The 14,552-nt window shown below is 38.5% G+C and overlaps 1 protein-coding gene across 1 annotated transcript; it reads right to left on the reverse strand.

Moving 5' to 3' along the window:
- Positions 1-283: 283 nt before the first annotated feature.
- On the reverse strand, positions 284-12,843 carry gghl (gamma-glutamyl hydrolase like). The gene is made up of 9 exons (XM_088909041.1): positions 12,551-12,843; positions 11,301-11,415; positions 11,097-11,147; positions 9,639-9,723; positions 8,390-8,528; positions 7,241-7,347; positions 6,841-6,934; positions 5,557-5,694; positions 284-1,354 (listed from the first exon to the last, which is right to left on the reverse strand). The coding sequence occupies exons 1-9, from the start codon at positions 12,651-12,653 to the stop codon at positions 1,236-1,238; spliced, it is 951 nt and encodes a 316-aa protein (XP_088765167.1). The 5' UTR covers positions 12,654-12,843; the 3' UTR covers positions 284-1,235.
- Positions 12,844-14,552: the final 1,709 nt, after the last annotated feature.

Consider the following 14,552-nt stretch of genomic DNA (forward strand, 5'->3'; position numbering starts at 1 on the left):
CTCATCAACCAATCCTCCCCAGCCTATTGTTCATCTTTTGCGTGGAATGTCCTTTAACGGGACCCCGCCTTCAGCAATGTGGGGGTGAACTGCTGCTCTTCTGTTAATCAATGTATCTACAGTAGTTAAAGGCGTGTTAGGTCAGTAGGTATGCAAAGCACTGCTTCTTTGTTACCACTCGCGCAACTGTAAAAAGTTCAGAAGAAGGATTATTCTGTGCACCAGTCTAATCAGACTTTTAGATGGGAACAGAACAGAAGTGTTTAGGGTATAACTATAATACAGATGGTAATTCAAACGTTTTTATTTTTAAAACAGTCTCAATTTCCAAATGCACTTTACTTAAGAGTAAAAGTAACTAATAAAATCACACACTGGAGGGGGAAAAACAGTACATAATTTAAGAGCAAATGAGCATACAGTACTATGTTTCTTACAAAGCACAGTATCTTGATAACTACAACATTCCTTTTTCTAAGTTGAGAGTGCAACACCTCAAATTCTAAAACTATCCCAATTCTGTATGAATGGGTCATTACCTAGCTTTCCCTCCACAAACTAGTATTTGTCACACAGTTGTACAGAAATACACTTGGAAAGAACATAATTTAATGCAAGTACTTTCTAACACCACAGCCCAACCTTTCTGAGAACACATTTTAATTATTTTGCAGTAAACACAGGAACAAAGTCATAAAAGTATTTGGGCAGCTTGTAATTGTTACAGGTTTAGTGGAAATGCAGTGCATTGGCTATCATCAGAAATGTAGTCATCAGGTTAGCTATTTTTCCATAATACCAAGTGACCAGCCTTAAAATGGCAACATTGTGTCATCATAAAATACCCAAGAAAACCAGCTCTTGCACCCCCCATTCTAAAATACAGCCAAATAGTAAAGAGTAAAAAAGTACCCGTGTAAAGATTAAACCAAGAAAGGCAGAGTTAGTCTGACCCTGCTAGTTCTGCATCCCTGAGTTTCAATGAGTCACCCCACATCTCTGCTGAATGAGAATCATTGCTTAGACAGTGGCATGTTTGAGAGTACAAAAGTATTAAAGACGGAAGTCTGCACACAACTTTATGGTTAAATCCCAAACTGAACTTCTGGAATAAAAAGATCCCAATTTTATGGAATGGAATTCTGAATTGCATGTCTCCTTTTTGCTCCATCAAACTGTGTGGTTGAGACCTGAGGAAGTGCAGACTGAGGATATCTAAGGTCTGTCTGGGTGTATCAGAAGAAGTAGACCTGGTTGTAGCTGGTGAACGCGCTAGTAAACATGGGAACATAATTGTACATCAGTGCTGCCTCTTCATCTTCAGGATTGGAGAAGTGATGTGAACTCTTCCTGGCTGTTATCGAGACAAGAGGGGAAACTCCACGTCAGATTCAAGTCACATTTTACATTTTTACATTCACATTTTTACATTCACATTTTGTACTGTAGTATTACTGAGTCTCAGCACTGATTCACAATGTTCACTTTCCAAAGCTTGAACTTTGCAGTCGAGTGGCAGTCAAACAGTGGAACTTTCTATCCATTACAAGTCAAATGTATATCACCACCAGTTTCTCATCAATGTAATCGAATTATCGATTAATAAGCTTGTTATACCAAAATATTGCAATAGAAAGCAGAGTAAGGCCTGTTATATGAAAAAAAATATTGGTGTCTTTGAAACATGCAACCCTATTGCCAAAAAACCACATGGCTCATGTGATTATCTCTTTCAGCTGTGCAATATCCCTTAGTGTTATTCTGCAGACAGTGCTGTGATCTTTCCTCTGTCACACATTACATAATTTGGTGCCATTTGGATGTTAATATGATCAAAGGTCAACCAAATCAAATGGTGCCAGAGAGCAGAATTGACAGCTGAAGCAGAATTGATCAATGAAGAAGATAAACATAAAGCACAAACACTGCTGTGTAAACGGGAAAGCCAGAAAAAGAGAACTGTGAAAGAAAAGTAAGAGTTTGTTTTCTTAAGGAACTGCACAGGATGTTGCCTAATCTTACTCTTGGAGTAAGTCCTCATCGTGTCTGCAGCAAGTGCTTAGTTGAGGTCACCAGTCGTTGAGCCTCTGTGTTGTTGGTTTATTCATTGAAACGAGAATCCTGACCAGGTCATGTGCAAGTGATCACATTACTCCTGTCCTGGAGTTTTTGCACTGGCTTCCTGTCAGGTTTTGTGTCGACTTCAATATCCTCATCCACACTTATAAAGCTCTACATGGTTTGGCACCTCAGTACCTGTCTAACCTACAATCTTCCTACTCCATATGCCACAACTTTCATTCATTTAATTCTCCTGTCTCCTGTCTCCCAAGCCCGTCTAATTTCTATGGGTGACAGGGCTTTCTCTTGCTTTGTCCCAGAGCTCCAGAAATGTATCCCCAAGAAAATCAGAGAGAGGCCTCCCTGATTGCTTTCAAATCAAGGCTCAAAACATTCTTCTTTAGAAGGGCTTGTATTTACTTGGTTCTGTATATGTCCTTTTACATTCCTACTACATTCCAAACCCTTGTTGTAAATTGAGTTAACTCTGTTATCTCCTCTCCCTCTGTAGTTATTCTTCTTCTTTGTATTATTATTATGTCAGCACAGATTCAGGTTTTTAGCTCAAAAAAGAAAGAGTCTTGCATTAGTGCTTACAAAAGTATCCCGTTTGAAAACAATTGAATGTAGCAAGCCTGTCTCTTTCCCCCACTTGGGAGTTCTTAATTTATAAACATATAAAAGCAGAGGACTCCAGTTTCTACCCCCAGTTCAAAGTCATACTGGCACATTAATTGGGTAATGTGAAAATTGGCCTTGGTGTTTGTGTGTGCCCAGCAATCAAATGGTGTCCCATCCAGGCTGTACCCTGCCTTGCCCTCATTGGGATAGGGTCCTGGGTACAGAAGTTAGAAAATGAATGAATGGATGGATAAAAAGGGGCTTGTCTACATCTCTGAAAAGATTTTCACACTTTTGCCCTTCAAATCTTTAATTGTTCTGTTTTCTTGTTTCTTTCAGTCACAAGTCTTAAGACAATAATTACATGATGTAACAGAGAAACACAATTTGTAGTATAATTTCATTTTATATCACGCTGTGAGCAATATTAAAGAAGGGTTTTCAAATAGCATGTGTCGTCCTCCAGTGATTGAAGCCTCTATGGGAGGCTTCAAGATAAAAAGCAGTTCCTATGAATGGAACAGCAGGAAAAAGAGAGTGGATATTGCCAGCAAAATGTCCTTCGTCTTTCTCCACAGTGAATAAGCCAGCTCTTAGGAAAACATAGTCTCCCCATACTGTCTCTCCAGTACTTCACCAAATCTCATTTACTTGGCTCCAAAGTCAAAAAGTCCTAGAATTAAATAAATTCACACTTTTGTCATTTGTTTACTGTGTGCACGTTCATGCATTTGTGCTTCAAAGTGCATCCGAAAATTGTGTTAGAGTAACCACCTAAAAAATAATCTGAATTCCACAAAGAGTGCTCCCAGAGAAAGTGATCCAGTGAACAAATGTTTTCTTAAGCATTCTGTCGTAGTATTTCTCTTACTTATATCCCTTCAAGCCGTGAAGACAATATCCGTTTTGTATTGTGATGAAAAGATCTGGGCTGTATTCTTCTTAGATGCTGTCACGGTATGAATTCTCAGGTGACGGTTGACATGCCAAGCATAGGGAAACTGCTTTATTTCCACATGTATTTCTTCTTTCTGACTTATTCCATTTCCTTTGAAGGCTATATCTACTGATGCACCATAAAAATTAAACAATCTAAGTTTTCATAAATAGGTCATTGTGCACATACATAATTATCCATCCATCATCTGAAAGAAACTTATTCCTGGATGGGCAATTTACATTTTATATAATGAGCAGAGAGGTTTGTTAATTGCTTGGGCACTACTGTTTATTGGGATAACAAAATTCTGAGCTCAATACTGAAGGGTTTTTAACAGCAAAAGAACAGCCCAGAATGAAATAGTTTTAGAGAGAATAATGGGAATCTTTTGACAAAGAAAAGGGCAATGCTACATGAATGAAATGCATCTTCTACTGGCCCGATTCCCAAAGAAGAAATCAACAATATGCCCCAAAATGAATAAAGACAGAGTTTTTGGATTTTATAAAAAATGTATGAGCTAAAATTGCCAAAATGAGAATAAAATTAAGATTCATTTTGATAAACCATTAAACATGCCAATGGTTTGTATGATTTTAAGGCAAAAAAGATTGAAGATATGTCCACATGCAAAAAGCAGTTCAAAAAGCAGGTGGTCCAGAGAAAGCAGGAAACAGTCTTCTTGGTGAACAGGCTACATCCAGAAAGGCACACAGTCTGGGTGTATCAGAAGAAGAGATACAGTGGTTGTAGCTGGTGAATGTGCCATCACACCCGTTTAATCCATCCATGTAATTGATATCAGGCTGTAGTGGCTACAACACAAGACATTCTAGGGAAAACCAGCCCATCCGACTGAAGGAAAATGACCAACATTCTCAGATGTCAAGGGGTAATGTTAGCATCTGAGAAATGAAACTGTAGACCACAGAGCATCTGGGGTGGCAGCAGAGGGAGTGGTGATGCATTTGTTTTTCCCCACGGATAAATGCCATTTCACGTTTCCCAGACCTGACAGAAGGCATTACATTGCTGAGCCCTGCGTTGCTCAAGCCAGCCCGTGGGTTCAGATGGAGGTGTGATGAGGGGGGAGGAAGCTCCTTAACACAAGAATGCCTCTGGGCCAGACTGAGGACAACTGTACTGATCAGCAATATACTGACCAAGTCTTTGACCCACCAGTTTAGACTCCCGCAACCCCGTCAAGAAGTATCAGTTTTCTAGCAAGATCGCACAGTGCGAGAATTACAGTGGAAAAACTCCAAGAAAGCAGTGTCTGATCTGAGTCCAACAGAATACCTGTGGGACCAATTCGCCCTTGCCATCAACAAGAGAGCGTTTCGACTGGACGGTCTTCGCCAGCTGGCACAGGAAGAATGGCGGAAAATCTGATCTGGCCAGAGACTGGTCAGGAATACACGTATACAGCTCTAGGATTCTATTATTGCTCAGGGAACACCGATAGCAATTTCAGAACATTGTATTTTTTTACGGTGGTGTGTCCTGTTTCACACTGAAAACTTACTGGACCTGTATTTTTGTCACATTTTCTGCAATATCTGTTTTAAACACATTATAGATTTGAGAGTTCTATTTTGTCAGTGCTTGACATCATGTGCTTGACATTGAGTGTACCACACTGTACTTTTATACCCATAGCCCATTCATAAATACATAAGCAATTTGGATGCCTCATTATATGCTCCTAGAGTGCATATTTAATATAAGTTAAGTGATATTAACTTTAAAACAAAGTTCCCAATACCGCTATATTTTAAAATCAACTAAAGCACTAGTAAACACTTTTGATTCATCTGCGTACTTGTACCTTTATATTATGTTTGCATGTACGACAATATACAAATGTTCTATAATACAAAGATCTCTATTTTCTCCGGTAATGCTTAAATCTCCTTGTATGTAACCCAAATTACCTTCATTGACAAAGAACTCTGCCAGTAAAGACGACACTCGAACTGCATTCCCTGAATGTGGATATTGCACCTTTGGGTCCCATTCGAACCGATTGACCTCTGGGTGCCACTGGACTCCATAAAATGGATATTTCTTTCCTAAGTAGAGGATTGTTAAAGAAAAAAATTAGTTACGTTATGTTGAGAGGGTCTCTGTGGACTTTGTACATTTTCTGCTGACGCTGCAGTACTTTATAAGGTGGACATCCGGAGCTGGTTTGAACTTGAATGAAGAATGCTGCACACAAGGTCTACTACAGTATGTAACTCTATATTGTGTCATATAGAAACGCATGCTACGAAACTAAGTAACCAGTTGTGTTAAAAGAAGTTATCTTTGGCAAATAGGGAAGAGGAAGATGAGTGTGATCTTGGAATGCTGTCAATCTAATAAGCAGAGGGAAGTGTGGTAGAGAACAGAAAAATATTTAAGGACAGTTCTAATTTAATCACTTGGAGAAACATACACAGAGCAACTCTGTGTGTTTCACTCCCATGTGCATGAAATAAAAACTTCTTTTAACAGGCTCCTGACTATCTTTTAAGGGGAAGTGGAAAAATGTCTCCAACAGTTTAGGTAAAATGTATGTATTGAAGGCGCCAAACCCTATCTAGTGGCATAGGAAGAGATCATGACAACTGAATCACAGCCCAACAGTGTGAAAGACACCGTGTATGAGAACCACAGGGTACCAGCCATTTCTAAAAATTTAACATTATTACATTATTATACATTTCGGAATAGCCAAAAGTTCTGCCTTGCTTCAATGCAATGACATGTTCAGAAATCAGGTCATGTCTTCAGTATGTATTTCATCAACACATTTGTCACATATTGTTTTTCCCTTTCATTACAGTGTGTTACTGCACCTTCATTTTACTGGTATTTATGTCTACTTGAGAAAAGAGAGATTGCTATATAATAGCAAGTAAGGTGTAAGCTTTTTTTATGACTTTATAGATTGTGAGCAAAGTTGACTTGACTTCTCTATTCACATTCTAGTCTTGAAAATTCAAGATCAAGTCTTGTTTATTGTGTCACAATATTTTTACAAAACTCAAATTACAGTTTCATTTTTTTTCTGTGTTTAAACAAAACATTATAATGATTTTCTTGGAATAATTATACAATATATACTTACACTGTATTTTTCTTTGAACAAATCTTGCAATAGCATTAACCTCAACATCATAACAGCTCACAGTGAAACAGAATTGCATAACCACTTCACGAAATTACTGTACCTTCCATGGTGGAAACGAACTTCACGCCATTTTCTGCTCTGTTTGTGGACAGGATGGAAAAGAATTGTTCCAATTTTTCATTGCCTTTGAATGTCTGTGGAAACAAAACCATAAAATGAGGACACACAGCTCTCCAAAATTAGCTTCAATACACACTTAATAATAGATGAACTTCTCATCTTCAAAATTTGATTTACTATCTGCACAATGTGCAACACAACTCAAAGGTCAGTGATCAAAAAGAAAGAGACAGTGGGGATATATTCATTAGTAACACTATGTTTCTTTCAGTTTCGACTGTGAGAATTAGCACAGCATAGTTTAAGTTTAAATTGAAGCAGATTCCCTCTAAGTGTCTCGTCCTCTCTGGCAAAACACTACCCAATCCTTGGACATTAACCTCAAATGTCACGCCGTAGTGATGGAAATTTCCAGTCAGTGGCTCCTGGGTCAAAGCCTTCAAAGTTTCATGTGGAAAATTCTCAAACACACGGCTGGATTTTGCGGCTGAAGAGGAAGAAAAAAGAAAATAAGATAATTAAACTGATTGGCAACAGATTTCTTTCAGCTTAAGTAGGCTGGTGATACAGAGTTTCATTCAGTACTTACAGCCAAAGCACATTATAAGATAAGACAAGAGAGGTACAACACATTAAAAATAGAAAATTGAAAATATAGTTTTTTATAGATCTTGGAAAAAACTATAATGCAGCAATAGGCTTTATATATTTAGCTATGTCAAGGCACACCTATCCCCTTACTGAAAACCCTGCTGAACTAATTTATCATTCAGTCATTTTCAGGAAACAAGCTTGTTGTTTGCCAGCTAACTGCTGTGAGGAGGTTTATGCTATCTCTAAATATAAAATCCCCAATGTGTGCACATTTCCTCATTTGATTTTTTCTGATACCAGAGTGGGAGTTCAAAGCAGGCCGTTCCTGCAAAATTTTTAACACCTTTTTTAACACCTTTTTGACTTTTCAGACCTGTGCAGATGCATGGGTAGTAAGGTCACTCAATGCCTCACTTGATAAGGCAGTCTAGCGCTGTCTGGAAAAACAACAACACTGTAGGTTTGCTCGAGAGACGAACTGGTACATGTGGCACCATCTCATGGCAGAATGCAGTATTTTTATCTCTTTTTTTCATTAAATACAGGAATGACAGATAAGTTATATGCTAAGAAAAAACTCATTAAATGATTTTACCATAATATTATCTATTGGTTTAACTTATTTTGCAATTTGTTATGATTTTGCAACTACAGTAACATGCATATTTTTGTTGTAATTTTGTTGTAAATCCCCTTTCACAGGAGTGAAGAGGAAGGAGAGTGAACGATCTTCTGTTTAGGTCACAAAGAGTATCTCCTCTAAAAATAAAAAAAACGTTTAAAAAACAGATAGCCGAAACTGATTGTTAAACAAGATGCAAGGGCACAGCAATCAGTTGTATGAAAGGTCATGCATAATGTGAAAGTGAAAAAGAATACAGCCTAATTGTAAAGAATTAGAAAGTCCAGCAGGTCTAGTCCTTTGATCTGCATACCGGTTGTCAGGTTGAGAGGCAAGGCCAGGTTTTCTGCAGGCGTCTTGGTTAGGAGGTTCTCTTTGGCTACTAACACAGTCAGTAGCTGGTGCCCCAGACATGTCCCCCACATGGGAAAATAGTCCCCTGAGTCATAGGCCTGGACAGGACAGAGAAAACAGCTTCTAGAATTAAAAGGTCAGTTAAACAAGGTCCTTGCAAATACAGTTTTAGTAAAATCATATTTTAGCTAAATTAATAGAGGAATTCTCTTACACTATACTGTATTGTAAGTAGGGTGTTTTTATTTTTAAAACAACAAAGTTGTTGTCCTAAGAGATAAATAATAATAATAATAACAACATTACTTTATTAACCCTTTACAATTTCTTGCATTAGGAATTATCTTTTCGCATACCCCAGCTTGCTCTCCATGAAACACACAGACACACAGATAGGGAGAGAGCCTGGAGTCAGAGCGCAGGGTCTGCCATTGTACGGCGCCCCTGGAGCATTTTGGGGTTAAGGGCCTTGCTCAGGAGCCCAATGGAGTAGGATTCCTCTGCCGGCTGCGGGATTTGAACCAGCAACCTTCTAGCCACAGGCGCAGATCCTTAGCCACAGAGTCACCACTCCACCCCAAAAAATAATAACCACCAAACACCGGGAAGCTGATTGTACATAAAGACCATACTGTGCAACCACATTCATTTGCCATTTAAGTACCACACAAAAGGCAAAACTAGATCCTGTTGTTCCCAGTCCTGGTCCACACACCTGCTGCTTTTCATTCCAGCCCACCTTCATCGGATAACTGAAGACCTACTTGATCTAAGAAGTTGCTTCAATTTAGTATTTGCATTGTGTTTCTAGTCACAAGTTTGGGATTTTATTTCATTTACACCACACATTGGTTGAAGCGCCAACATGTTTATGAGCTGGGAACAAACAGTTCAAATGAATCTTAATATTATTAAGTCAATGAAGAGTTTGATTGTGTAACTGAAGGCTTGGCTGGAACAAAAACCAGCAGGTGTGAGGGGTCACTAAGAGCAGGACTGGGAACCACTGACTTAATAAGAGTTTGTGCTGCACCAAAATAACAAATATGAAGAAATGCAAAACTCACTGGTTTCACAACCAACCCTCAAGGCAAAATGAAAGGTGTATCTCAGGGCTTTCCTTGTGTGAGATGGAGGGGGGCAGTGATGAAAGCATGTGTGTTCTCACAGTGAAAACCCTCGTTCTGATATGCAACAGATCTGCTTACCTTTAGAGCCAGCTGGTAAAAAATGCTAGCAGCTTTTGCAAAATCTGAGGTCTCTAAATCAACAGCACCCCCAATAAACAGCATCCTGTATGAGAGGAAGAAGAAGATTTGTCTCCACGGTTTACAATAAGCACACACCACCAAATGTTTTTTGCATTTCTCTTAGTTTTAAAAGACCCAAAGGATGTGATGAGGCTTCTTAACTATCACGCAATTTTATTAACTCACCAGCAGCACAACGTTGTGGGAGCCAAACGATTCACTACATTTTTTACCTATTTCACAAGCTGGTTGTGACTTGGATTCTCCACACAGCAGCACATGATTGGCTCAGCACTGAAGGTTAATATAATCGTTAACTGTCAGGACCACCTCTTGCACAGTGACTCTGAGCTCAAGGAAGCCTCAGGGCATCAATTTAGACCACCTAGATTTAAGTGCAATAGAACCAAGTTATCCTTTATTCCAACAGCTACTAACCTGCTTAATTTGGACAACTGATTGATACATTTTACTGGATTTATTTTTTGTCATGCATGTATTGTAGGTATCTATTTCACACACTGATGACCTGATTTTTTCTAAATTGTGAGCATTGCCTAAAGCTGCTGTTTTTTTTATCTTATGCATACATGTTACTTACTTGTTAATGGTTTCATATTGTGTTAAATGTATGAGGTAATGTGTTATGGCTTGTACCTGCCTGCAAAGCAGATTTCCCATGTAGGATAATAAAGGAAGTAGGTACAGTAAGAGGGGGTGGGTCTAGCGTTAATCAGCCAGGGCTTTCTCGGGTCATAGTGAAACAGAGACCCCTGTGATCTGTGATGGGCATCTGCAGGCTCGCAGTCAGAGAAGTCAGAGAAGATTGTGCCTCTCCTCTAAACAGCACTGCACCACCTCTGCATCAATGGGGAGCTTATAATGTATATCAAGAGATGAACGGCTCAATGTAGGAGCGGGTCAGAGTAACATGTCTGCACTTCCTAATTCCCCATTGTTGATATGGGGATTAATATAAGGACACAATTAGCTGTTCCAAATTGCATGAGTACATGCATGAGTAATCGCCGACATAATTGGCGATTCTGCATTTGTCATAAAACAATCACCTGTTACCAGGAATAAGTAAGCCAAAAGGGACCGCCTGCCAAAAAACGCTGTTCTCAGCAACGTAAAAAAAATTTTGTCTCTTTGTGTTCCCTCTTGCTTCTGTCAGTAACATTACTGATTTAGTAACTTAACCAGGTCAATTGGTTAAGTTGAATAAAAAAAATGACTTTCTATTATGAAAATCAAACACGAAAAGGCTTGTATACCATTTAACAGGATATTCATACGTAGAACTGAATGAAAGAACAAGACAAGTGTGTTGTTTATTATTAGTCTGTTCAGTTTATTAGTGTTATCACCTGCCTTTCAGGTATTGTACGTCTCAAGAAATTTCTATACACATACCCGTTTATTGAATTGAAGATCTTTTCATATTCAGCAAATGTCAGATTCAATCTAAATAAAAAATACAGATAAAACAACGTCACTGACACACTCCGAATCCAATTCAAATCCAATTTTATTAATGCTTGTAATGTACATAACACATTCTGTAGTACACAAGTAGAGTCCTCACAGCCTACACATTACTGGAGAGTATTGTTTTACCTGACAGGCATCACTCTGCTCCCAGCAGACTCCAAGTATTTCACATACGATGCGGGGATATATGTCTTTCCATAGGGCTTCATTTCATCATCTACTACTTCCTGGGTCAAAATGCCTAATGAGACAGGAAGACCACGGAATGTGGTTATAAACCCCCATTTGAGCACTTCAATACCCTAATGTTTTCTATTTTTCTTTGGATGGGGCTGGGGGGGAGCATTTTATTACTCTAATCACAGTTCAGATTCTCAGAAATATTTAACAACTGTCCCTCTTGTTCTTATTGTACTAGGTCGTTTCTCACATACACACACTCCCTCAAAGCAGTTTTCAAATGCTGAATGGCCATTCCAGCCTGTTGCTGTAATATTGTTTGTTTTATGGTTTCACAGACTCAACTGCCTACCAATCAGTATTTACTGATAAAACTGTAAAAGTTATTTTTCCCTTTAGTAAAAAAAGTTACAACATTGTGTTAACTACTGTGACAAAATCCCACTTGTGTAAACTAGTTTCTTAATTTACAGGCCTTGCGGGCAAACAGGTTGAACTGCGGGGTGGTGTACAGAAAATAAACTATGGAGGGCCATGGCATTTTCCAGAACTAGATATAACAGTTACTTGGATAATGAACAACTAAAGTAAACCAGGAAACAGAATAAATGTGATTTGTATGTGTCCTATTTTATTAAAATTGTCTGTGTTCCCATGAACGATTGCTTTATGCTTTGTTTTGTCGCCTGTTTCATGAACTTTGAACAGTTTAACATCCAACTGATGTATTAATTTAAACCAGCTATGGAGTGAGAATACATTTCCTTAAATCAAACCACCTGAACTTGTAAATTTGTCAGCCAGCATGAGTGAGATACTGAGATTTAAGGAATTTTCAGAAAGCGGACAAGTCAAGAATCTTTGAAAGAAAATGGGCTGCACATCTGTCCTGTATGCAAATGCAAAAAAAGTCGAAGACATTGTGATTAGTATGTCAGAACATAATGCAGTCTGCAAAGTTTGAAACCTCTCATGCATACATTAAATACATTAAAACTTATTTTAATTAAAAGAAATTTAAAGAAAATTAACTTAACATTTCTGCACTCCAATAATACTTTTAATAATGAAACAGTATTGTTAAATTTAGGCTTAGTGTAGCTGTACTGGTCTTATTCAATATTAATTAATAGCGAGAAACAATACTGTGTATAAACCACACTCGTACACTGCAGCACTGATAGACCGGTACCTACCGATAATCGGTCTGTCGTTGACAGGATCTTTGAGATATGCGGCCGGTAGGGCGTCACACACATAGCCGACTGTCAGGAACAGAAGCACATAGAGACCCCGCATTTCTTTTTACCTCCTTCGTTTCAAATGCCTTGTTAAAATGTTGAAACCCGAGGTATTAAAAACAGAGTCGGCAGTCACTCTCTCCATAAAGCAAAGTGGAGCGGTTCGAAGCACAGCCGAGGCACGTGAACCCGCGTGCGGGTGACGTGGAACTCGGGAACGTCCTCGGTTTCAGCTTCCGTTTCTTCTTTTGCTTTCTGTTCCGTTTTGTCCTTCAGCTCTGTCACGGAAAACAATAAGGCTGACAAATGTGATTGAGAAGTGATGCTAAATAAGATCCTTTTCTTTTTTTACGGAAAGAAGTAGATATTAGGTGGTTATCTGCATACCGAATGTATTTGTTCAGTGAAGTCGCTAAGGCTGGCGTTGTCCTGTTGGCTTAGATATTTGAAACTTTATTGCATAGCATTTTTTAAAATCTCTCAATGATTATAATATAGACTTCATGGCGTCAACTTAAAATTAATTGCAAAGGACGTACAGTATGCCACACATTTAACTACGCCGTACTCCATTTTTACCAGACTGATTTTAGTAAAGTTCCCGTTGATAATTTCTTTTCACTAGCAAATGGAAGGTGGCATGCGATGGTAAATAAATTAAGCAAACTGAAAATAATCCACGTAAATAAATGTATAGCATCGTGTTACAAAGAATGAAAGTATTCGAATGGCTGGTTAATTGTAACATAGTAAGGCATTGATGTAGCTATGAAAAAAACATAAACCTAGTTATTTTCAGGAATGTATTGCAGTTTTTTGTATGGATAGTCAAAGGCGTGAGACACAACCTGATTTTATACTATTGTTTCCACATTGATTCTATCTACATGGTACAGTACGTGCAAGTTAATTTTTTGGCAAATAATATTGAATACTGTAGTAAATTATCGTATTTGTAGTGTGCTTTCTGTCTCAGAAAAGGCTTCACATGCTGTGTATGAAGTGACTAACATTATCTACCAGTGAAGTGCAGCTTCCGCGTAGGAGACACACAAGATCTATAAACTCCACAGTTCACAGCTGATCACACAACATGAGAAACTGCTTCACATGTCAAAATAAGGGAGATTTATGTAGGCCCCAAAGTCTAATTGAGCCAAGACATCCAAAATAATTTGTTTTTAAAGATTAGGAACATGTATTTTTGTTTATACTATTGAAGCAAGTAATATGGTCAATAAAAAAACAGGTTCTTGAGGGCTGAAGGGTATTTTTGATATAAATGATGGGAGGCATGGTGGCACAGTGGTTAGCATTGCTGCCTCACAGCATCTGCATGGAGTTTGCATGTTCTCTCCGAGTTTGGATGGCATTCCTCCAGGTGCTCCGGTTTCCTCCCACAGTCTAAAGACATACTGGTAGATGAATTGGCTTCTGGGAAAACTGGCCCTGATGTGAGTGTGTGTGCCTGTGGGCACCATGACGGATAGGCATCCTGTCCAAGGTGAATCCTGCCTTGTTGCCATTGCTTGCCAGAATAGGCCCCAGATCCTCCATAACCCTGTATTGGATAAAGTGGTCAGAAAATGGATGGATGATTTCTTGCTTTATTGAACATACCACCTGCTTAATTGACCGCCGCTAAATATCTCAGATTCTAATCCTGCTGAACTGGGGACTTAAATCTTTATCATATTTATTTGAAGACATTTGTGGCAGTAGTAATAGATGTTAAGAATACATATAAAAATGAGCTGCAGTGGAAACTGAAATGAGAATTACCATATTCATGATAAGAAGACACTACAAAGTTCTGCAAAAACATAATACTCATGGGTCTTCCATGACTTTCTTACTCCTTCATCTTTCATTGCTTAATTTGTGTAGTTTAATTTATTGCTCTTTATTCAGCCCTGTCCTTGTGAAACTAAGGCAAGGACATAATTGATAGAGGGGA

This window comes from Atractosteus spatula, chromosome 2 (genome assembly GCF_055471065.1).
Source record: "Atractosteus spatula isolate fAtrSpa1 chromosome 2, fAtrSpa1.hap1, whole genome shotgun sequence".
NCBI classification, from domain to species: domain Eukaryota; kingdom Metazoa; phylum Chordata; class Actinopteri; order Semionotiformes; family Lepisosteidae; genus Atractosteus; species Atractosteus spatula.

Excerpts from the sequence above, each read along its gene's own strand:
- gghl (XM_088909041.1), bottom strand. The coding sequence starts at position 12,653 with ATGCGGGGTCTCTATGTGCTTCTGTTCCTGACAGTCGGCTATGTGTGT. Across the intron at positions 11,416-12,550 it reads CAACGACAGACCGATTATCG|GCATTTTGACCCAGGAAGTA; the intron begins GTAGGTACCGGT and ends CTGTCTCATTAG. Across the intron at positions 9,724-11,096 it reads ATCTTCAATTCAATAAACGG|GATGCTGTTTATTGGGGGTG; the intron begins GTATGTGTATAG and ends CCTCTCATACAG.